Raw genomic sequence first — 22,446 nt, 5'->3', positions numbered from 1 at the left:
CAGCATGGTATCTCATTGTGCTAGCACTATAAATCCGCATCAGTCCAGACAAGTACAAGCAAACACACATGCATGCACACCGCTTTATACATGCAATAATCTTGGATGCGACATTAAACCCCATTTCACCTCACCTCCTTGATTGTCACATATTCTTCCATTTCACAATCCATTTATTTCAGCAATATGTTGATTCCCTGTATCTTGTCAGATGGCAACTTGTTTGTCAAACAAATGTTCTCCGAAGAAAACAAAACATGCACTCAACTGCAAGATTTTATTCAACAATTTTATACTCAGCTTAATACATGATAAATGGTTTTTATTCTGTTAGGTGGCATGTAACAGGGTCCTGTGTGTTATATATACATCACAACACCACAGAAACAACAGGCACCCAGCTGGGCACATGCCATAATCAATCAAGCAATGTTAATTCATGGAAGTATATTTGCACATTCAGGTTTCCAAATCAAATAATCAATAGAAATATACAATGTGTCTACACTATGATACAAAAATAATATGATATACAGTTATCTTGAAAGCAATGTTGGTGCCATTAAGCATGTTACAAGAGATATACACAGGGATTCAACTTATTTGGCCGGTGAAATCAAATGATTAATGACATGAAATTCATCACAGAATCTGTCGATTTTAAATACTTTGTATATCAATAAACTGGGTAAAAGCAGGTGATATCCTACAAACACATATCAAACTCAGACCTGACACCTTTCTGCATCAGAGATGCCATTTTCCATAAATTCAGCTGCAGGTTGCATATTTCACTGAGCATGCAATAGACATGAAATGGACGAAGAACTGAAAAGGGCGCCCCTCCTCTTGTTCCTGACAAGCAGTGCAATCTACATGACTTGCATGCCTCATGTTTTGATTATAGCCACTGTCAGCCTTGGTGCTATATGTGCAGAGTTGAATACACAACTCGTATATCACAGCAGTAACAAACCAACTATTGTTCTGTTTGGTTGTGGAATATGAGCTATCTAATCCTCGATACAGCTCACTACTATTTAAAGATACGATGGCTAAATACAACATAGGTCATTTATTAATCTACCAAGCATTAGTATGTCTGACAGTTGGATATGCAAAACCCATCGAGCATAATGTCAGTGTAGATATAGCTTCAATGAAAGCCTTTCTGTTCCAGCACCACGTACTTGGGGAGAAATGGTTACTTGTGCATGTCAGACATCCTTATGGTGTTTAAACAAGCGAAGAGGTAAACTGGAGTTTAGAAAGGAGGGATGTGAGGTAGATTACTAAGACGTAACATTCTAGTATCAGGTGTGTGATAATGTAAAGGTTGAGAAACAATTTGTGTTTACAAATATGCATGCCTGCTCTTGGCATAAGGAGGCCATTGAAGATGCTTGCAGTAGTGGCCTCTGAACATTCAGGATAAATATTTACAATATGCAACTGCTAAAACAGTATCACAGACAAAATAGTAATAAATTCTAAATAAAAATAAATATCACAGATAGCTGCATCAAGATAATGAAAGATTCTTTGCATTATTTAAAAAAATGGAAAAATATGTCCAATTCATGAAATGGTTTTGATAATTGTGAAATTCAAACAATATTTTCCAAAACATATGCTGTATTGTTTTGGCATTTGGCTCTGATTTTCATTAAAATGTTTCCAACAAGAAAATTATCATATTTTGCATAGAGCTAAAAACAGATTCTCGTGATGTCAAAGATAAAATTGGTGGTATTTCATTACTGAAAAAAATCATGAAGCTGACACAGTGCCCAGTGTCCCAAACATGACGTGGTACAGTCATTGTATTGGTGATGATTACGTGATTGTCCTGACAATGACATGATTCACTAACGTCATCAGGATGTTAATTATGACTGCAGACTGAATTAAAAGTTTACAAAGTTATGCTCAATAACAACTTGCATAATATTAAATATTTTCATGGCAAATCAAGGCAAACTTAGCTCTAGAATGGAATTTGACATGGAAACATTTGATTCTACGGGCACGTCATTCTCCAAATGCTGCCTTGAAATTAAAGACCAGACTTAGTATGTGTAAAATAAATAAATTTGCAATTCAAAGACCCTAACTCTGGTCAAGATAATCTCTTGACTGCACTACTGCAATGCTGTCTGTTCCAGAACTTCCATGCATATATCCTCATATGCACTGTAGCACATTCTCCGAGTTCGATGTCAGTGGTCACAACGCAATTAATGTGAGACGACCACATGGACACAGGTCTATACATAATGGTTGAGTCTGTTGGCGCTGACTGGCCTGTTACGAGTCCTGTACGATCGGGGTGATGTTGGGCGGAGTCGGACGAGGTACGGACTGTTCTGTAACTGAGGGGGGGATACGGAAGCTGAGGCTGAGAATGGCCGACTGTTGACACTGATCCGTGTCTTCTTCCTCTTAGGTGAGTGCTTCCTGCGTAGAAACACCCTGTCTGTGCCTGCTGCGTTATCGGCGTACCCGTTGTGCGGAACGTACTTCAGCTCGTGAGACGGGCTGTGTTTAGACCCTGGGACGGGGAGGGTTGGGTCGTCCTTCCCCAGCATGATGGTCACATTCTTTGGTGAGCCGTGGCGGCTGTTCTCATTGGTGAATATAAGTCCTGAAATAAGGAAGAACTAGTAAGTGAAAAACATTGATGGGAAAACTTCCACATTTAGTCTCCTGACATGTAGGCTACAGGTGCGTGGTGTCTAACAGTGACATGGCTGACAGTGACTTGGACTACAAGCCAAGCAGATGGAACTTGGAAGGTGAATGTAAGTGAATTAATGTTATTTAACACCAGAGTCAGCAATATGCCAGCTATATCACGGTGACCTGTAAATAAGCCTTGATCAAGCAGACCAGTGACTAAACAAGAATGCCGACCCATGGAAGCATGATGAGACGGACTCAGCCAAGTCACAAATCCTACACATTACACCTTAAACAAGCACATGTTACTGGGGGCCAATTTTACTGGAAGTAAAGGATGAATGTAGTGGGGTGTTGGGAGCGCGACCCATATATCATGCCTCCATCCCAGGCTGGACGTCTTTAACAGCTCAAATATCACCTGACATGTGATGCTATCAAGCAGAATTCTTTTCAACGGAACTGTTCAGCATCTTACAAACAGACAATCTGTAGTATCTCTTCATATTACTTTCTAAACAATTCACTATATTAAACAGAACCTTTGCAAGCATACAATTAGGAAAATGTTATGTTTTAATTTTGTTTATGTCTCCAACTCTGCTAACAGATGGTCCTACCTGAGTTGAAGAGTTCGTCATCCAGGGTCATGTCGTTTTTGCAGCAGTCACAGTTGTACACAGGGCAGGGCTGGTGGAGCACCTCACTCATTGTGTGACGCATGAAGGCCGAGAAGGACGCGTAGTCATAGGCACTGTAACGACCATGCCAGGCGATGTACCCTGAGGCAAGAAAACAAAACAGCATCTCATTACAGGCTGCACAAAGGACATCAAGCATGTGAAGCACAAAGGACATCAAGCATGTGAAGCACAAAGGACATCAAGCATGTGAAGCACAAAGGACATCAAGCATGTGAAGCACAGAGGACATCAAGCATGTGAAGCAAAAAGGACATCAAGCATGATGCTTTTATCAATATTCCAGCATATCAGGAGACACCAAGAATGGACTTCCTATTATGGACCCATTTAGGGAATCAAAGCTGAGTTTTCAGGATGAGAAGGAAACATGAACAATTGGCAACATCACAGCCCCTCTGCAGGGAGTTGTAGATTAGCTCCCTTTAATTCCTACAAAAACAGTTCTCTAACATACATCATATATTGCATTGTCAGTACTTCACAGGTTTTGTAAACACTACATTCTTCCATCAACGAGGAGCGTAGTGTATACAAACCTGTGAACTGTTGAAGATGCATAAATTGATGCATGACAGGGAGTTTAACATGTTTATTCAGAATAGCAACCACAGCCATCTTTTGTGACCCTGAGGCCACTACGGCCCTCACAATTTGCTGTCACCTACCATCAGGGTGGAGGAAGAGGAAGGTGGGGACCCCCGCGATACCCAGCAGCTCCGTCAACTCCATCTGCCGCTCGCCCTCCAGGTCACTCTCTAGTCTCATACCTACAACATACACAGGCTTTCTACACAGACCTACAAGGCATAATTAAGACTCTGAGGCCATGCATGTTAAATTATAGCCATGCTGATTGGCTGAATGTGACAATTGTAAACGCAATCTCATCATATGCATATTAAAACATGGTGAACTTTAGAACGTTCCCTTCTCTATGATACGAATTTGGCAGATTCAACTATCAACAGCACTCGCCGATCACTGGACGGGAGATAACCCTATGGTTCAGGAGTGAGAATCTTCCACGGATCCGCGAATTTTAGTGACCGCGAATCTGTTAAAATCTCATTGCTTCCCCCTTAACACCCCCAAATTATGGACCACACTCCATTGCAAAGATGTTTCAGCAAAAAAGGAAAATATTCATTCTCATCCCATCAGATTGCATACAAATTGATATATTTACTGATCTTTAAAGACATTTTAAACTATGAAAGTATACATACATTTTCATGTAATGTAAACTTTGCGACTGGCACATGCCAGGCGAAAGGCTTTTTCAAGGCAAATTATCTATTTTCAAGGCAGAATCTAACTTCAAGGACCTTTTAACGCAGGCCTCACTTTTTCAGAAAAGTTCAAACGTTGATACACAGTGACCAACAGGAACAATGGCTGAATACACAAAAAATATCACCAAATCTTGGATACCACTGTAGCTATAGCTGCTGCAGCTGAGTTAGTGATGCTCATAAAAATACTATCATCATCTGCTAAAACATCTGACCTGAATCAGCTGTGAATCTCAGTCATATGTTATAGTAAATATTGTTACTGTGATCCTAGTCCAATGACAATGTACCCTGCTTACCAGTAGGCGTCTTGCGGACATTATTTGCAGCTTCGTAGACGTTGGATGCACACTCGTTGGTGCAGTGCCAGACCATGCCGTCCTCGCGCCAACCATTGGAGGTGATGAGATGGATGAGGCTCTTCCTGTCTGCCACCGATACGCCGGACATGCCGCACGTCACGGCAACAAACGTAAACTGTAAAACAGAGAAATAAATGTTACCCACACAGGTGGCTGTCCTAGGATCTTCAGGTCTCCTGCTAAAGTATTTGAATCCAGGGAGCATCAGCATCTTTGACATCAGGGTTATGACAAGGACTTCCATGCTTAATTATTGGAAGTCCAAGTGTCCAAGTGTATATATAAGTTTGGATACACAATATTCAAAATGTAGTGTTTCCCCAAGACTATTTCCACCAACCAGTAATAGTAGTTTTGTTGTGATTCACCGGTGCATCGTCGGCAAACCTTGCACAATACCATATCCGATACACTTATTCTCATCGATTCTCATTTAACTTAATGTCGATTGTCCATGATGATCTTGCATAGATATCAATAAGCAAGTACATACTATTTTTATTATTCTTCCAAACTGTCTTGGTCTTGTTTCAGATACGAAACCTGCCCGATAACAAGACTGACCAGCTTATCCCTGCTGCCTATCAAAATCCAGTACGTAAACTTGTTTGTTTCTTTTCATTTTCTGATACAGAATAGTAGGCTTGACTCAGTGTCATGTCCATGGGTATTAGTCAGTTGCCAGTTGCCCTCCTAACCTTAATGAGTGAGCCTATGGACTCTATTCTGTCAAATGACAGACTTTCGGGTTTTCCGTACAGAATGTCAAATATGCAGTTCTGAGATACATATCATATCGTGGCTTCTCTAATGAGATATGTATCGTATGGTGGCTTCTGTATCAAGATATGTAGTGTATCGTGGCTTCTGTATCGAGATACATATCATATCGTGGCTTCTGTATCGAGATACGTATCGTATGGTGGCTTCTGTATCAAGATATGTAGTGTATTGTGGCTTCTGTATCGAGATACATATCATATCGTGGCTTCTGTATCGAGATAAGTATCGTATCGTGGCTTCTGTATCGAGATATGTAGTGTATCGTGGCTTCTGTATCGAGATACATATCATATCGTGGCTTCTGTATCGAGATATGTATCGTATGGTGGCTTCTGTATCAAGATATGTAGTGTATCGTGGCTTCTGTATTGAGATATGTTTCGTATCGTGTGACACATGTATGGGTACATCCTTAAGTAATAGGATATTAATTTTACCTCTTTAGCAGTTTCCCTGGCAAATCTTGTGTAGAAGGACATGATCTGTTGTGAAGGTAGGCACCTGCATAGATGAAAAGCAAGCAAGGTTATCTTGATGAAAGAAACTCTACATGCATACTCCAAACAAACAATCAATATCTCAATAAAACAAAAGTCAATAGATTCAAACACAGGACATAGTAAAAGTACAAATATCTATTTAGTCCTGAGATGTGCAATATACTTAGATGAAGTCTTTTACAGGCATTTAGAAGTTGGTAGGACATGCTGACATGCAACTTTTAAGGCTAACAAAAAAGTCTTCGATGAATAGTTAACCGTTGTACACATTATCAGACTACATAGAGATACAGCAGAGCTGCCTCACCATGGTGTCCAGAAGAGTAGCACAGTGGGATGCTGGGGTTTGTGTGCTCCCATGAGAGGCTTGAACACCCCGTCGAACACATCCAGGAGGCTGCAGGCGGGCGGTGGCACGTGTTTCTGCAGAAGTCCCTGGTTGGCCAGCTTCTTGGCTACCTGCCGCTCATACATGATGGAGTCCTGGTACTTGCAGCAGCCGTACGACGGCCACCTGCAACACACAACACGACATGCTACACCTGTCACGCCTGGTCGTCACAAGCCAAGTCTTCCCCAAACACCTAATGCACCTGTCAATGGGCTTGGCTGCTGAAGTCAGGAATACCCCAGCAAGCTGTGAAGTGTAACCACGTTTGTTCGTTGTTTAACATTGCACCAGCAATATTCCAGCTATATGATGGCGGTCTGTAAATAATCGAGTCAGGACCAGACAATCCAGTAATTGACATCATGAGCATCGATCCACACAATTGGGATATGATGACATGCATCAACCAAGTCCTTTTACGGCAAGCATGGGTTGCTGAAGACCAATTCTACCTGGATCTTCATGGATCATGCAGTAGAAGCCAACTTAGCAAAAGCTACATCCTGATTCGTTGAACTTGTATATATTAGATCTATTGTCATTGAATGGCTAAAAAATTGTATAAATATCATGTATATATGTTATGAAAGTGACACTTGAGTTTATTCTTTTCATTCATGCATGAACATCCAGCAACTCAGATATGAGTTGGCCGTGACCAAAATGCAAATGTCCAATTGGCCAAAAATATTTCCAGATCCATGCAAGCATGACAGCAGGCAGTGGACAGACATACAGCGTTTAGTCAGGTGTAACCCATCATGGCAAAACCTTCATCATCAGAGTCACTGATGCATTTTAATTCCTGAAGTCATCATTGACAAGAAATTTATCAATATCTATTACAATGATATTCATAAACATACTTATCCTGCATTACATAGGTAATGTAATCGCTTGCATTATATGCAAATGAGTTAATGATATATCAATTTGTAACAGATTTGATATTTATAAAATTATCCTGCATTCCATATAATGCAAGAGATTACAATACCTATGGAATGCAGGATAAGAGAAAACTTTGGGAAGTCGGGACCCAGAATCTCCACAGGCCATGTAATATGGTGCTGAATCTCCTTTCAAAGATACAAGACGATTTTAACAGGCTTACATTAAAGGAAAAAGTTTCTTTAAAATACTTGGGTAAAGGCGGTTACTTTACATGAAGCCTACTGCCCAGGCAAAGTATTTCTGTGACGTTCAATCAGTGACATTGGGTAATCTGATCTGATGTGTTGAGGATGTGACTACAGCCAGACAGCGAGACATGGCGGACTCACGTGGTGTCCTTGTTGTGTATGGCGTGGTAGCAGTAGAAGGAGAAGGGCTTGAAGGGCGTGGCCAGCAGCTCCACGGTGTTGGACTCCTCGCTGGTGCCCTGGGGCTTCTCACTCATGGACACCAGCGACAGCTTGTAGTTGGACTGCTCCAGGCCCAGCTGAAACATGGCAACATCACACATCCGTCAATACAGTCAGCTGGGTCTATTGGGGTTGAACAGTTGTTTGTTACATAGAGTGTTGTCAGATTAATGTGGGAGGAAAGACTCAAGTGATGCAGGCTTCAGATGTTTACCACTTTGGTGAAACAAACAGGTATGGGTATAGTGTTGGCAAAAACACCATGCCACAGGATTCTGGTATGCCAAAGGGACACAACTCTGCACAGTGAAGTGCAGTGCCGTAAGACAACATGGCCACATATGACCCCAGTCATAATATGATGATCAAACAAGTTTACAGCTGAATACCAAGATCTCAGATTGCAACTGTCACTTCTAAGTACAAGGCCTACAATTCACAGTCATGAACACACAGCTATGTGGTACACCTCCTTACCTTGATCCTGACTGTCTTGACCCCGGAGTGCATGGCGTTCCCGTACTGCTTGCCGTCAATGAGGACCTTGTAGCTGGAGATGACCATGTCAGGGTTGGACTGCGGGCACTGCCAGCTCACATGGGCAATCAGGTGACCTGCAATACACAGTGAATATCAACTTCAGCCTCCTCACACAGACATGCCCTGTGTAACAGGATATGCAACTGAAACCGCAAACCACCTCTTCTACTGATAGAGGGCATTGAAGCACCTACCTGTGTACAGTTTGAGAGCATTGAAGCACCTACCCATGTACTGTTCGAGAGCATTGAAGCACCTACCCGTGCACTGTTTGAGAGCATTGCAGCACCTACCCGTGCACTGTTTGAGAGCATTGCAGCACCTACCCGTGCACTGTTTGAGAGTATTGAAGCACCTACCCGTGCACTGTTTGAGAGCAATGCAGCACCTACCCATGCACTGTTTGAGAGCATTGCAGCACCTACCCGTGCACTGTTTGAGAGCATTGCAGCACCTACCCGTGCACTGTTTGAGAGCATTGCAGCACCTACCCGTGCACTGTTTGAGAGCAATGCAGCACCTACCCGTGCACTGTTTGAGAGCAATGCAGCACCTACCCGTGCACTGTTTGAGAGCAATGCAGCACCTACCCGTGCACTGTTTGAGAGCATTGCAGCACCTACCTGTGTACTGTTCGAGAGCATTGAAGCACCTACCCCTGCACTGTTTGAGAGCATTGCAGCACCTACCTGTGTACTGTTCTAGAGCATTGAAGCACCTACCTGTGTACAGTTTGAGAGCATTGAAGCACCTACCTGTGTACAGTTCGAGAGCATTGAAGCACCTACCTGTGTACTGTTCGAGGGCATTGAAGCACCTACCTGTGTACTGTTCGAGAGCGTTGAAGCACCTACCCGTGTACTGTTCGAGAGCATTGAAGCACCTACCTGTGTACTGTTCGAGAGCGTTGAAGCACCTACCTGTGTACTGTTCGAGAGCGTTGAAGCAGTCCTCTAGAAGCTCCTCGACTCTGGTCAGTGTGTGTGCACCCAGGATGATGTCCTGCAACATGAGGATGGTGAAGATTTATGATGACAGACCCGTGTCGACAAACCTTCTACTTTATTTTCATAATTTTGAATTACATGCGAGAGAAAGTTATTTTACTTTTTCAACATGTACAATGTCAACCTGGAAATAAATAAGTCTTATTAGGCAAAACACTGGTTGATACCATGGAAGTCAATCCATTCAGCGGGGGTAGATTGACATACAATCAATCACGTCACACATCAGTCAGCTTATTTTAGATCTCCAGTGGGTTTTCTCATTCAGTTATACCTCCTTGAACTTACATCATTTTTCTCTGCTCTGATTGGATGAGCCAGGGCACCAATCTTCTTCAGCTTATGGCCCACTGCTCGTATCAACCTGGAAGTAATAGGGTGAGGTGAGGTGAAACAGGGTTTAACGTTGCGTCCAAGAGTATTGCACTTTTATAGCGACGGGCATGCACATGTGTGTGTGGCTGCTTGTACTAGTCCAGACTGATGCTGATTTTATAGTGCTAGCCCACTGAGATACCATGCCACATTTTAACATGAATACCCCACTCAGACACGGTATACTCTGAGCCATCCAGTCCTTGTTTTAGCCCCTTAATGCAGAGCGGCAGGCAGGGTAACAACAAGTGTTTGACACGCCCGGGGATCAAACCCCAGACATTCCGCTCTACAGGCGGACGCTATACCACTAGACCACGTAGGCAGTCTGGAATTAGTAAGAATCACATAAGTACATCTATGTAAGCCTTTCACTGCATTAAATATACTTAAAACCTGTTAAATCCTTTGCCTCCAACATAGTTTCAAACAGTCATTTTGATGGATCATGTCTGGAAGCTGGATCTCACCTGTCTCGCTTGTTGACGAGATCACAGGTGATCTTCTCGATCTGTCTGCGCTCCTCCAGGCCTGCGATGGTGCTGCTGATGACAGGGGGGTCGGGGGACAGGGCAGGCTGCATGCGGATCATCTCCGATCTCACCACATCACTCGTGCCATATAACTGAAACAAGACACATCCAGGAAACACTAGTAAACACTGGTAAAAGCAGTAAGTGAGGAGGTTCAATGGCTCCAGCTGGATCAGGAACATAGCAGCTCTGTACGGCCACATATACCCTGGCAATTTCTTACATGTAGCCTCAAACAAACATTTCAATATTATCCGTTCATTTAAAGAGAAATAGGAAATGTAAATACTCCTTTCAAGTATATCCAAAGGATAAGTAAATTTAGCAAGGCCTTTCAATTTTTGCTAGTTGGAATACAAATTATTTGGCATAAGGGCTGGGATGGGAAACTCGGGTACTCGGGACGGGCAGGTCCTAAGTAGGACACGGGTACCCACAGGACTACCCGGACTAGCTATAGCTCAGTGGTTACACCAAAAGTCACTACTGTTCGCATTTCTTTCTGACGACGCACACATTCCTTTTGACTTGTTTATATTGGAGTAAAGATAAAGCTTCAGTCAACTTCAGTGTACACATGATCTAATCATTTGATACATGTATCTAAATAGTTTTGGCCAGGGCTGTGGTAAAACAATTCCCTATTAGACATTGTGTTCATAACTCTTGAGACCTACAGTGGGTATCCGGGTAGGGTCAGGTAATAGGGGGTCGGGAACCAGGTACCCAGGTAGTAAAGTTGGACTCGTCCCAGCCCTACACCCCCCTCAAAACCATCTAAAACATTGTATAAATGGCCTCACAAGTGAATCATGCAACGATGGCAGGGACTCACGTGTGTTTCAAGGTAGACGGAGTAGTTTCCCTTCTTGAGATGTTTAAACTCGGCCTCACGTGTGTCTGGATGGATGGGTCCGATACTCTGCACCAGCTTCTCAGTGTCCTCCTCCACACAACACAGCTGAAACAAGTGTACACGGTCACACACAACTGGCATTACACCATATGTACCACCCATATATATGTGTCTAGCAATTTCACTGACTTGCCGATGGCTATTAGCGTGGATCCAGAAGTTCTCTCAGAGGAGGCTAATGATTACACTAATATCCCTGACATCCATAAAACTTCCAAATGTACGAATGTTTACAATACTGTATGGGTGTGCACCATTGCGCGCATCTGGATGTTTGTGCATCCAATCAAGAGAAGAGATAACAAAGATCACAGTCTCACACAGCCTGTGCAGTATTTACTTGATCCTCATTGCGTCCAGCTGTCTGACTTACCCGGTAGTGTTTGACCTTGATGCCCTCCGTCATGTAGGGAGCCTCCCAGCCCACCCTCAGGGTGGAGCTGCTCACGGAGGGGATGCGGAAGATGGCGGGAGGCTTCACCCCCGGCCACGGCACCACCAGGGGCTCCGAGGGCTTGCTGTTGAGGCGTTCCGTGGCAGTCAGGGCTTGCACTTGGAAGGAGTATTCCTGGCACCACTTGCCATGTGTGAATGTGAAGCTGAGCTGGTCTGCATTCAAGATGGCCTCAACAATTCCGTTAACATAGACCTTATAGCCTGTGACTAGAGCGTCCCCATATGTGTTTGGCTTGTCCCATTGGATGGCAATGTAGCGGAAGTTGCATGCCCTACAAGAATACATATATGAAAAAGATATTTCTACATATTTATTTCAATCGAAAATCACCAATTGATGAGCAGATACTTCAGAAATTATTTACTGTCCCACTGAGAAAGATAATTTTTGCCTCATGTAGAATGAGTAATTTATACCTAGTGCAATGCTTGCTTGCAAAGTCGTGTCAGTTCATTGTTGAAACTAATTGGACATGACATCATCTAATGCTAATGTCTCCAATGAAGATATATTTGTCAACAAATGCTTGAGTTGCTGGCTCTTCATGTGATCAGGAAACTAATGACTTCCTTCATTTTCTTACCAGAAAGACCATAAGTAATACACAGAATAAACAACTTGTGAGTCAGCATCATGAACTATATTGAACTTCCGCACCAAGGATTGGGATTTAGAAAATTAATACCCCTCTAGATGGATATATTCAGTATAATTCCTCATAGATCTCAAGTTATTCTCTAACTTTACAAAATGCTTGGTTGAAAAGACACTTGTGACACAGGGTTTTCTGCTGTGAGTTTCACGTCACTATGTCCTCACCTGATGGAAAGCACAGGTCCGTCTGGTGGGGCAGATGTCTGAACAGTCAGCTGCTTGGACTTGTCCATGATCTGCCCGTCCTCGCTGTATGCCACCAGACGCACGAAGTGAGTAGTCCCGGGCAGACACTTGTTGATGACACAGTTGGTGTCCCTCTCAGACAGGCGCACCTCACGTTGCTGAAACAACACACTCGGCATTCAACAGTGGTCACGGAGAGGACAGGACAGGGCAGGGTGTCACACCACATCAACACTGTTGCATTGCAGCACAGATGGGACATGATAGGACATTTCTGGTCCAACACTACTCCACCAACATGAAAACAGAGGTGGATATTACTGTCCTCTGAAATACTTATGAAATAAAATATAATTCAGTCTCATATTATTTAGCATTTATTCAAGCCATTCCTACTCATTACTTTTTGACGTTTTCTTGTAGTAAACATATATCCTATGTGGTTCTTTTTACTTGTGACATACTGACCAACAATATCCTTACAAAAAGAAATGAGACTTGCACAAAGTGATCTTAGCGCTAAGACTATCGTAAGCCTATTTCAAAGTATGGGAGTTACGATCATCTTAGTGCTAAGATCGCTTTGTGCAAGTGGGCCCTGGTCTGTTGCAACCAATGGTAACATCATGGCTCCCTTACCGCTGGCTGTGCCACACTGCTCCACTGTATCTTGTAGAAGGTGACGCCCTCGGTCTCCAGGAAGGTGCTCCAGTCAAGGTGGATGGAGTTCTCCGAGATGCGCGTCACCTTGAGGGAGATCTCGTGGTCATCAGCAGTGGAGGACCAGTCCTCCAGACTGAGGCTGCTCTCACCGGGGCGGGGGGAAGACGACGATGTGTTCACCAGCAGGCCATTGGACTTGGGGGAGTCCATGTACTCGGGATTAGAGCTCAGGGCTACCAGGTTGATCTTATATGTCCTACAAACACAGGTTTTCATGTATATTATTGGCATATGACCTAGGCATGTTTTATTCATGATTGAGACATTTGAAGAGTCTGGGAACAACCTAACCTCAAACAGAAGTTAAAAATGGTTCAAGCAGAATGACAAATGAATTCATGGAAGATATGCTGGAGAATTGGTTAATAACGTTTGAGCCTTATTTATCAATGAAGCAGTTACATCAGGACAAGGGGATACAGAGTGAGACATCCAAGTTAAGCACAGGTTGGATACAAACCCAGCCCTTCTGCAAGGGAAATGAACACACAACCAAACAGACTCCACCCACTTAGTTCAACAGAAGAGATTCTAAGGCCACCAGTGTTTATTTGTGTTTTTCAACTGAAACTATTATAATATTAATTTCTTTTGTATTGTTCTTTTGTGACTCAAATAAAACCCTTTTTGAACATTTAAAGGACCATCCCAATCTTCCAATATAAGAGCTTTGGCAAAAAAAAAAAAATGTTGCCAATATGAAAGTCCAAAGGACTTCGTTCTTACCTGTTGGGCCTGCAAGGAATCACAGCTTTCCTATGGGAGCTACTCAGCTCATTTCCTGCCTTCTTGTCATTCAAGTAGACCTGGAAGGTACACAAACACAATCAGCAAAAACTCAACACAAGACTCAAATATCAAATTTCAGTACCACAAGTTATTGTTTATTTCTTTGTTGCATGATGCTGCACTCAGCAATATTCCAGGGGCCTGTAAATATTTGAGTCTGGACCAGACAAACCAGAGACTGATATCATGAACAACATTCAGGTTACGAGGACATGGAATCAACCACTCTGATCCCTCAATCTGAGTCACCTCTTACCACCAGCATAGGTTGCTGGGGATCTACTCTCCCAACTATAACAAAACACTATTAAACATTCCCTCCTACCTGATACCCTTTAATCCTGATCCCTCCGTACAACTTGGGCTCTCCCCACTCAATGATGAACTCCTCTGGTTCAACTGTTCTAAGGAAGATCTCGGGGGCATCAGGCGGCCCAGGGATCATGATCTGTATCTCCTGGGCTGTCTGAGGTATGACATCGGTGAAGTATACTGGTTCTACAGTGATGGTGTACGTGGCTCTGGAACAGGGAAATCATTTAGCACATAAGATATGAATGGAAAAGTGTTGTGTGACAGTCACAAATAATGGCCAAAAAACATCACCATTATGTATATTGGCTTGAAAATGCAATAGTTTTGAATAATTATACTCATTTCTAACAGCTGTAGTCTTAGAGACTGAACTCACTTGATCTTGGTGATGGGAATAGTACACTGCATCTGTGTGGGCTGGACATATTTTGTTTGGATAACTCTATCTTCACAGTACCACACGACATTGAACTGTTTGAGTGGAGTTATCTGCCCCTGAGTGGTCCAGGACAAGACAACATCTCCAAACGTTTTGTTGTCTCTCTCAGATTGGTGGAGGAACTCAGAAGTAAGTGTGGATATAAAGCCTGGAACAGAAGAACACAACTTTAAGAGAATCCTTTGAGGATAAAACACAGTCTTACATGTCGGATAGCAAGTCCACCCTTCATGCTCAATTTCTGCATGACCTGATCACTGACTGAGCCAAAAGGTAGTGACAGAGTTACCTACCCTCCTGGTTTTTGGGCAGTGTCACCTCCACAGAGTCAGATGGTGCCTCGTCCAGGTTCTCTGGGTCGTCCAAGATGGTGGCATAGTCCAGGTCCTGCGGGTTAGTGTTCTTGAAGAAACCCTTGTACTGTGATAGAGAAGAATAATCCATGTTATGAAGAGGTAACTAACCTTCAATGAGTATTTCAGCAAATGCTCAAGGCAGGACCACCAATAACCATTTGTTATTACTGTTCAAACTAAACTGACTTAAAGAAAAGTTTTATAACTATGCTTTTGCCTTTTAGTGTTAACATCAAAACTAGAGCCAGCACATGAATACATTTACATGAACTTATTTGAGACAGTAAAACTTGGTTTAAAGTCTTGGTTACTGTAGCCAGTGAGGACGGCATATTCAAGATCAATTTTGAGCAGAATATGTTTTGGGAATCTGTCACACAAGAATGTATTTTCCCACTATGTTTTCCTGATACTTCTTGGTGAGACAGAAATTCCAGGACACACAAAATCGTAAATGTTTGATCTACATAAACTCAAGACACTTTTGTTAATAATCTCAAGACATGAGAACAATATCCTACAAATATGCCAAGCCTGTCAAAGACCTTCACCTTCTGTTTCCTCTCCTTCTTAGCGTCCTCGGTACAGGTGAGTGCCACCAGTGTCACGTCGTACTTCTTCCCCGGCTTACACTTGGTGAGAGTGCAGCTCTGAGCTGCTGGGCCCAGACAACACTGCAGCTTGCCATTGATCTCCAGCTTGTAGCCCTCCAGGTACCTTCTCAGGTAGATGGGTCGTCCATCCTCATCCTTCCCGATGACCGACATCAGCGGGGGCTTCTCCCAGTACAGGTTGGCAGTGTTCTGAGTGTAGGATGACACTAGGAGCCGGGGAGGCTCAATCGGGGCTCTTGTCCTTGCCATCAGGGCCCTGGACATAACATGAGCTGTCCTTCTATATTTCTCAATCCCAGAATCCCACTTGTCTGGATCCAGAGAAGTTTTGATGCTAACCACAGCTTCTATGACTATTCTATAATGGGCTCCTGGGGAAAGATCATCAATTGTGAGGCTGTCCTCTGTAGCAAGAAGATTTACATGACTAGCAACAACCAAATCCTCATCTTTTAACCTGCCCTTCTTGACGTCTGCCCAGCGGATGATCTGACCTTGAAGTTTGTTTGACCCATACACCAATGGCGGAGTCCAGCTTAGGCGTAGAGATGTTGTGGAAGATTGTACGACCTTGATGTTTGTTGGTGGCTCTGTTCCAGCAGTTTTGGACAGAATACTGGCATTTGGAAGCCATACGGAATCATCTGGTGAGATCATGGTCTCTTTGGGTATAGAGCGGTGCTTCTTGTATTTGTGTTTGTCTGGCAGACGGTCAAAATATTCATCCGTGACAGCGACGATTCGGACAAGATAGTCTGTCTTCTCAAGCAGGTGATCCACAATGGCCATCTTGGCGTCCGGCATGGTGTCCACTGACACATGGTGCGGGTCGTTGGCGTTGAGGGACACACATTCAATCCGCATAGCTGCATAAGACACATACGTTAGTATTGATCACAGCTGGGTAATATGGGGAAACATTTGAATGATTATTAATTCAACTTTCATGTGGGAAATGTTGAATTTGAACAATCTGACATGATTCAATACAAAGCTGACAACACTGAAACACATTTGATCATGCATTTTAAAATAAAATGCACATCAGCACCTATTGAGTAGTGATAACAAAATATAAAAGAAGAACGTAAAATCCAGTTAATTTATATCGTTATTTTTCAATTCAGAAATAAGGTCAATAAGGACATTCCACAGTGAAGTGTATGAAGAGAATACATCCTACTATGACACCGACTCACCTATGACCTCCACTCCATGCTCCTGGGGTGGGTCCCACGCCACCTTCAGGCTGTTACATGTGGTGGCGATCACCCCCAGGTTACGTGGGGCATCGGGCGGGGAGGCAGTCTTCACGGCCAGTTGGTCTGACTTGGACGTCAGGATGAATGCATTAAGGCCATCAGGTGTCTCTGTTGTGCCTGGAGGAATCAATGGCTTCATTACTCTGTCCACAATATGAGGGAGTCTGAATACTCCTCAGTATATAAAGAAAAATGAGTTAGAAAAATTAGAGATATTATAATGATAATATAATATTTTTAAAAAAAGAGAGAATTTGTTCTCATGCAATGGCTTTTTAAAATAAAGTGCGGGCGGTTGATATGTTTTTTTAAAAAAAAATTTTGGGGGGTGGGAGGGGGTTGTTCAAACTAGTATGTAACCAAATAAACAGTTGTGTACAATCAACCTGGGAAAGGGCCTCCCTACATAAATGTACAAGATGAGAAAAATACTGGAATGGGTATGTACTTACTGTTGGACTTGGTATATTTTGCATTTTTCTTGTATAAAAATGGTAATAAAAAAGAAACATGCGGCAAACTTTATGATGATGTGGGCGGTGCCTGAGAACCAAGACTTTTATTTTTTTAGCCTTAGTATGAATTAAAAGAGGGTCAAATCACAGCATCATAGCATATATACGTACTGAATAGTTTTTCAAACATAAATGACCATTATAGACACATTAGGTTTTTACTTCCTAAACTTGGATTTACTCACAAGTTCCCTCATCAATGTCGGTGTACTTCTCCATTTTCCTGGCCTCCACAACGACAGTGTACGACGTGCATGGCCGCAGGCTGGTGATGAGCAGGTGGTCCTCTGTAACAACACACGGGGATCACATCACACATCGCTGCCATCTTCACACACATAGCCACAGCCACACACACACAGCAACACAGCCACACAGCCACACACACACACACACACACACAAACACACACACACACACACACACACACACAGCCACACACACACACAGCCACACACACACACGGCTTCATTAGCATTTCAGATCTCACCCCCAAACTATCTGGATGTGGTTATTTAGTGTTCACAAATCAGTAACATATACAGAGAGAGGACTTCCTTGTGTGATATTTTAGTAAAGTCCTTATAGAAGCTCTCAACTACTACAGCTGCACGTGACAAGGGTTCTCTCCAATCTAACAACAAACAGGAAGACTATTTCAAATACAGCCAATTCCACTACACAGTTTTATTATCATGACAACCTAACATGCTTACAATGATTAAAGGTAAGTAACAAATCAAAAACCAAGATTTGACTGAAACAAACAATATACATCAACTGGAAACTATCTTATTCCGTTAAAGTCAGTATCATTTCTGAGAGATAAACATATACTTTCATATTAAGCATTTGCCAGATCCCCAGTCATACAAAGGCTAAAGATAAACAAACTGAAAGTACTCAGCAAATTCCAATACACTTGAAGTCTGTGAGGTCAAAGACTGTCTACAGCTTAATGGTAAGCCTAAATTCTAAAAGGGTTATTTCCCAAATCCAGACTACCTGCTCATTTGAATACACCACAAGTATAGTAGAATCCATATTTATGGAAGTAAACAGACCTTCACTCAATGTAACTAACCTGAATCATGTGTGTGTTCAATCGAATGTTGTATTAAGTCATATAGAAACTGTCACACACAAGTCATGTGCACTATCTGAATTTGTACAAATGATCTAAACAGTGTGTGAAATAATTTTCATCAGTACAAGCCAGGTAGGCTAGCTAGGTAATGTTTTACAAGCCAATTGCAGATTAAGTTGCCATTGCCTTCCAAATATGACGTGAAATCTAGTAGCAGAGAAAGAAGACATTTTGTTAGTTTCAACAAGGTAAGAACTTCAATCTGAGTCAATATCAATTAATTTGGAGGAAGGATAGCCAATAAAAACATGACTTAATGACCATGTGATGCATTTGGACACTGCTTGTGAAAAGTTGTGACAGCTGAATAACAACAAATATTATTGATTTTAGAAATCGGTCTTATTTTCAAGTGAACATATCTGTTTGAGATTGGGGAGGAAGGTTTATATATATTACGTGACTATATATGAAACTTAAGCTTGCCAGTCTGGTTACCAAGTTTAAATTGTTCTAGCCAGAAAGAGTATAAAGTAGCCATGGGCTGCCGGGCACTGGATCTAAACAACTAGGACAGAGAGGACAGTTATGCAAGCCATGGGCAATCTTCCACATGGTCACCATCTCATGAAGTCACTACATGTCATGTAGAGACACCAAGTAGGCTGCATTGCTGTCTACATAGAAGTAGCCTTGAGTAAATGAATATTGGCAGTATCATTGTAGACAGAGCTGGAGTGAGTTCCATGGCTACATGCTACAGTTGGCCTACCACACTGTCTACAGCAGGAGCATGTGCTACCACACTGTCTACAGCAGGTGCATGTGCTACCACACTGTCTACAGCAGGTGCATGTGCTACCACACTGTCTACAGCAGGTGCATGTGCTACCACACTGTCTACAGCAGGTGCATGTGCTACCACACTGTCTACAGCAGGTGCATGTGCTACCACACTGTCTACAGCAGGTGCATGTACTACCACACTGTCTACAGCAGGTGCATGTGCTACCACACTGTCTACAGCAGGTGCATGTGCTACCACACTGTCTACAGCAGGTGCATGTGCTACCACACTGTCTACAGCAGGTGCATGTGCTACCACACTGTCTACAGCAGGGCTGTTACCTGTCGTGCTATCACTGTTGATCTCCTCCTCCGGCCGGTCACCGGGCCACCATGTCACTTGGTAGCTGTCTGGACGGATGAAGTGAGCTTTGGCTTCAAAATCTGCAACAGAGATATCACGTTATCAGAATGAGGAGATATGTTTGTAGCACTGTCTGAACCATGGCTGATTTTACACAAACAATCTCTTATGACTCAGGCCAAAGCCACATTCAAATATTTCCCAGTGTCAAGCTACTGGAAATAATCAGTCTATTTGAAGGCCTTGAGCTGTCCAGCACTGCAGGTAGCAACTCATACACATCAAGGGTTTGAACTAAAGGGGGACCTCGGGTCCTGGAGGTGTGCTGGTTTAGTCTTTGAACCTCTGAACTTAACTATTAACTTTCAACATTAATAGATTTTGACAAGGGCCCTTTTCTTCCATGCTTAATTTTAAAAAACTGCATATCACCAGGCCTGCATATTGTGGCACCATGGGCAGATGGAGAGGGGTGATCCAGTAAGTGGAGCCCATCATCTGTGGCTGCTCTGCCTAACAATGCTTACATACTGCACTAAAACACCCCACACCCAGATTCCATCTAAGCTTCAAGCAACAAGATATGGACAGATGGAGCAAACAGCATACAGCTGCAGATGAGAGTATCTCATTATTACATATTCCTTGAATAGAAGCATAGACTGGTGATGAGAATGTGACGCTTGACCCCAGGCTCTGGCAACCAAGGGCAGCCAAGGACACATGAAGTGTGCCTCAATGTGAGACAAGCCAATCACAGGTACAACAATCTTCTCCATCAAACACAAATCACAATGATTGTCACATCACAAGAAACATTTGCTTTGGAAGAGCTAACCATTAACGAAGCTCTCTTCCAGCCATAAGAACTAGCTGCTAAATCCAGACTGAGAAAGACTGAAGCCTCTGCAATAACTGATATCCCTTTGATAGAACCTACCAAGTCAGAAAGTGTCTTCAAATCAAGGTTGACAAGCACAACTGAAAGCACTGCTTCTCTATTGACCTAACACTTATTTTACATCGTACCTGCAACATATCATTAACCAGCCTAATCCTGCAGAAAATCCACACAGCTCCCTGTAATAACAGTGTTACTAATCCGGTGTGTATCAGCTATATCAACCCGGGTTCCTCCCAATGGCCGACTCAGTATGTAGTGTTATTACACTGATACATCATCCCAGCCTGGTTACAATTGTGTTCCTCCACACCAGGTGTCAGCAGGACAATCCGGCCACGGTTACATCTCTAACAACAGGGAGAGTTGGGGCTCTTTGGGGTCTAATCGGGTGATCAGGGAAAATCAATAAGTTATTGACTCACTGATTAACCCTTGTAATAGAACAGCAATTTGACTCTTTGAGCAGCAAAACCTATTTATGTGGCCCAACCATCACCTATACATGCCTTATACTGCTTAGCAGCATTCAGACCTAGAATACATAGAACAGTTTAAATTGGTGTTATTCTGCATTGTTTGAAAAACAATTTTACACGACACACATGCAAACAACTTGAAAATGGATGCACTCAACTTACAATGCAGGTCCTGGGGAATGCAACAAGTATGGCTGTTTGAATAATAACATTTATAATTATTGATTTGTTGATAACCTTAACTGACATTTTTTAGGTAAGAAAAACATTCAAAGTTCAGTATGCCAGTTGTTGGATTTCTTCAATCTAACATTGAAATCCACATCCATAGGCTTCAGGCTTCAGAGCATGACAGAGTAAAAATCTTTTAAATCAAGAGAGGCACATGTTGCCAACTTGGCAACCCTATGTTTATGCCTTGGACCCCAATAATTATTTATGAGTGAGAGTCCCCTGACTTGAAAATAGATAGACCCAGGTAAATCCCTGTAATTCCAAGAAATAAACTTCATTTTTCTTTCCTAGTTCCTCCAAGAGGGAGTTAAATCAAATCCTTGGATGACAGTACAGAGTGCACTTCAGAACAGTGCTAACTCTTGCAGAGCAATGCTGAAACTAACATGTCTGAAATGTACTAGTTCTCCAAGGATATGGACATAAATCAGGCTGCTATTGATTAGCCACTTACGCTGTCATGAGAAGATGACAGATTGACCCTGACTGTCCCTGCATTCTGTGATATTGACAACTAATAGCCCTGCAGGGCACAGAGAAGCCACTTGTACTGATAAGAGCTGATTGCAAGGTACAACTCCCAAGGCCAGGTAAACCACAGCCTGCACAATGCTCCTTGTTGGGAAACCACAACCATCTTCCAACATGCGTGTTGAGAAATATATTAAAATACACCATTAGTAGTATTAAAAATGGGAGACCTATATAGGAACATTTTCTAGTTCTGGACATGATTCAGGAGGAACATGGCACAAAACCACCATTGTGTATACTGCACCATTCCTTGTCAGCTGCGACTTACGTTGGTACTCTATATACCTGCATATATCCTGTATTCT

General features: G+C 42.7%; 1 protein-coding gene across 1 annotated transcript in view; it reads right to left on the bottom strand.

The window, feature by feature from the left end:
• Nucleotides 1–273: 273 nt before the first annotated feature.
• The window catches only part of LOC139446429 (uncharacterized), an 82,130-nt gene continuing 59,957 nt past the window's right edge, over nucleotides 274–22,446 (bottom strand). The window contains exons 41-63 of the mRNA XM_071227753.1: nucleotides 19,972–20,073; nucleotides 17,942–18,043; nucleotides 17,179–17,358; nucleotides 15,917–16,845; nucleotides 15,303–15,429; nucleotides 14,947–15,157; nucleotides 14,581–14,776; nucleotides 14,193–14,272; nucleotides 13,383–13,662; nucleotides 12,723–12,901; nucleotides 11,820–12,174; nucleotides 11,366–11,491; nucleotides 10,468–10,622; nucleotides 9,911–9,986; nucleotides 9,536–9,617; nucleotides 8,553–8,689; nucleotides 7,995–8,152; nucleotides 6,628–6,834; nucleotides 6,258–6,321; nucleotides 4,975–5,152; nucleotides 4,049–4,150; nucleotides 3,300–3,461; nucleotides 274–2,644 (exon numbers count right to left, since the gene is read on the bottom strand). Coding sequence (XP_071083854.1) covers nucleotides 2,268–2,644; nucleotides 3,300–3,461; nucleotides 4,049–4,150; nucleotides 4,975–5,152; nucleotides 6,258–6,321; nucleotides 6,628–6,834; nucleotides 7,995–8,152; nucleotides 8,553–8,689; nucleotides 9,536–9,617; nucleotides 9,911–9,986; nucleotides 10,468–10,622; nucleotides 11,366–11,491; nucleotides 11,820–12,174; nucleotides 12,723–12,901; nucleotides 13,383–13,662; nucleotides 14,193–14,272; nucleotides 14,581–14,776; nucleotides 14,947–15,157; nucleotides 15,303–15,429; nucleotides 15,917–16,845; nucleotides 17,179–17,358; nucleotides 17,942–18,043; nucleotides 19,972–20,073 — 4,565 coding nt within the window. The 3' untranslated portion in view covers nucleotides 274–2,267. The remainder of the gene's footprint in view (nucleotides 2,645–3,299; nucleotides 3,462–4,048; nucleotides 4,151–4,974; nucleotides 5,153–6,257; nucleotides 6,322–6,627; nucleotides 6,835–7,994; nucleotides 8,153–8,552; nucleotides 8,690–9,535; nucleotides 9,618–9,910; nucleotides 9,987–10,467; nucleotides 10,623–11,365; nucleotides 11,492–11,819; nucleotides 12,175–12,722; nucleotides 12,902–13,382; nucleotides 13,663–14,192; nucleotides 14,273–14,580; nucleotides 14,777–14,946; nucleotides 15,158–15,302; nucleotides 15,430–15,916; nucleotides 16,846–17,178; nucleotides 17,359–17,941; nucleotides 18,044–19,971; nucleotides 20,074–22,446) is intronic.

This window comes from Haliotis cracherodii, unplaced genomic scaffold, assembly GCF_022045235.1.
Source record: "Haliotis cracherodii isolate W230 unplaced genomic scaffold, xgHalCrac1.p SCAF_6, whole genome shotgun sequence".
NCBI lineage: Eukaryota > Metazoa > Mollusca > Gastropoda > Lepetellida > Haliotidae > Haliotis > Haliotis cracherodii.
This window is presented reverse-complemented; position numbering and strand designations above follow the sequence as displayed.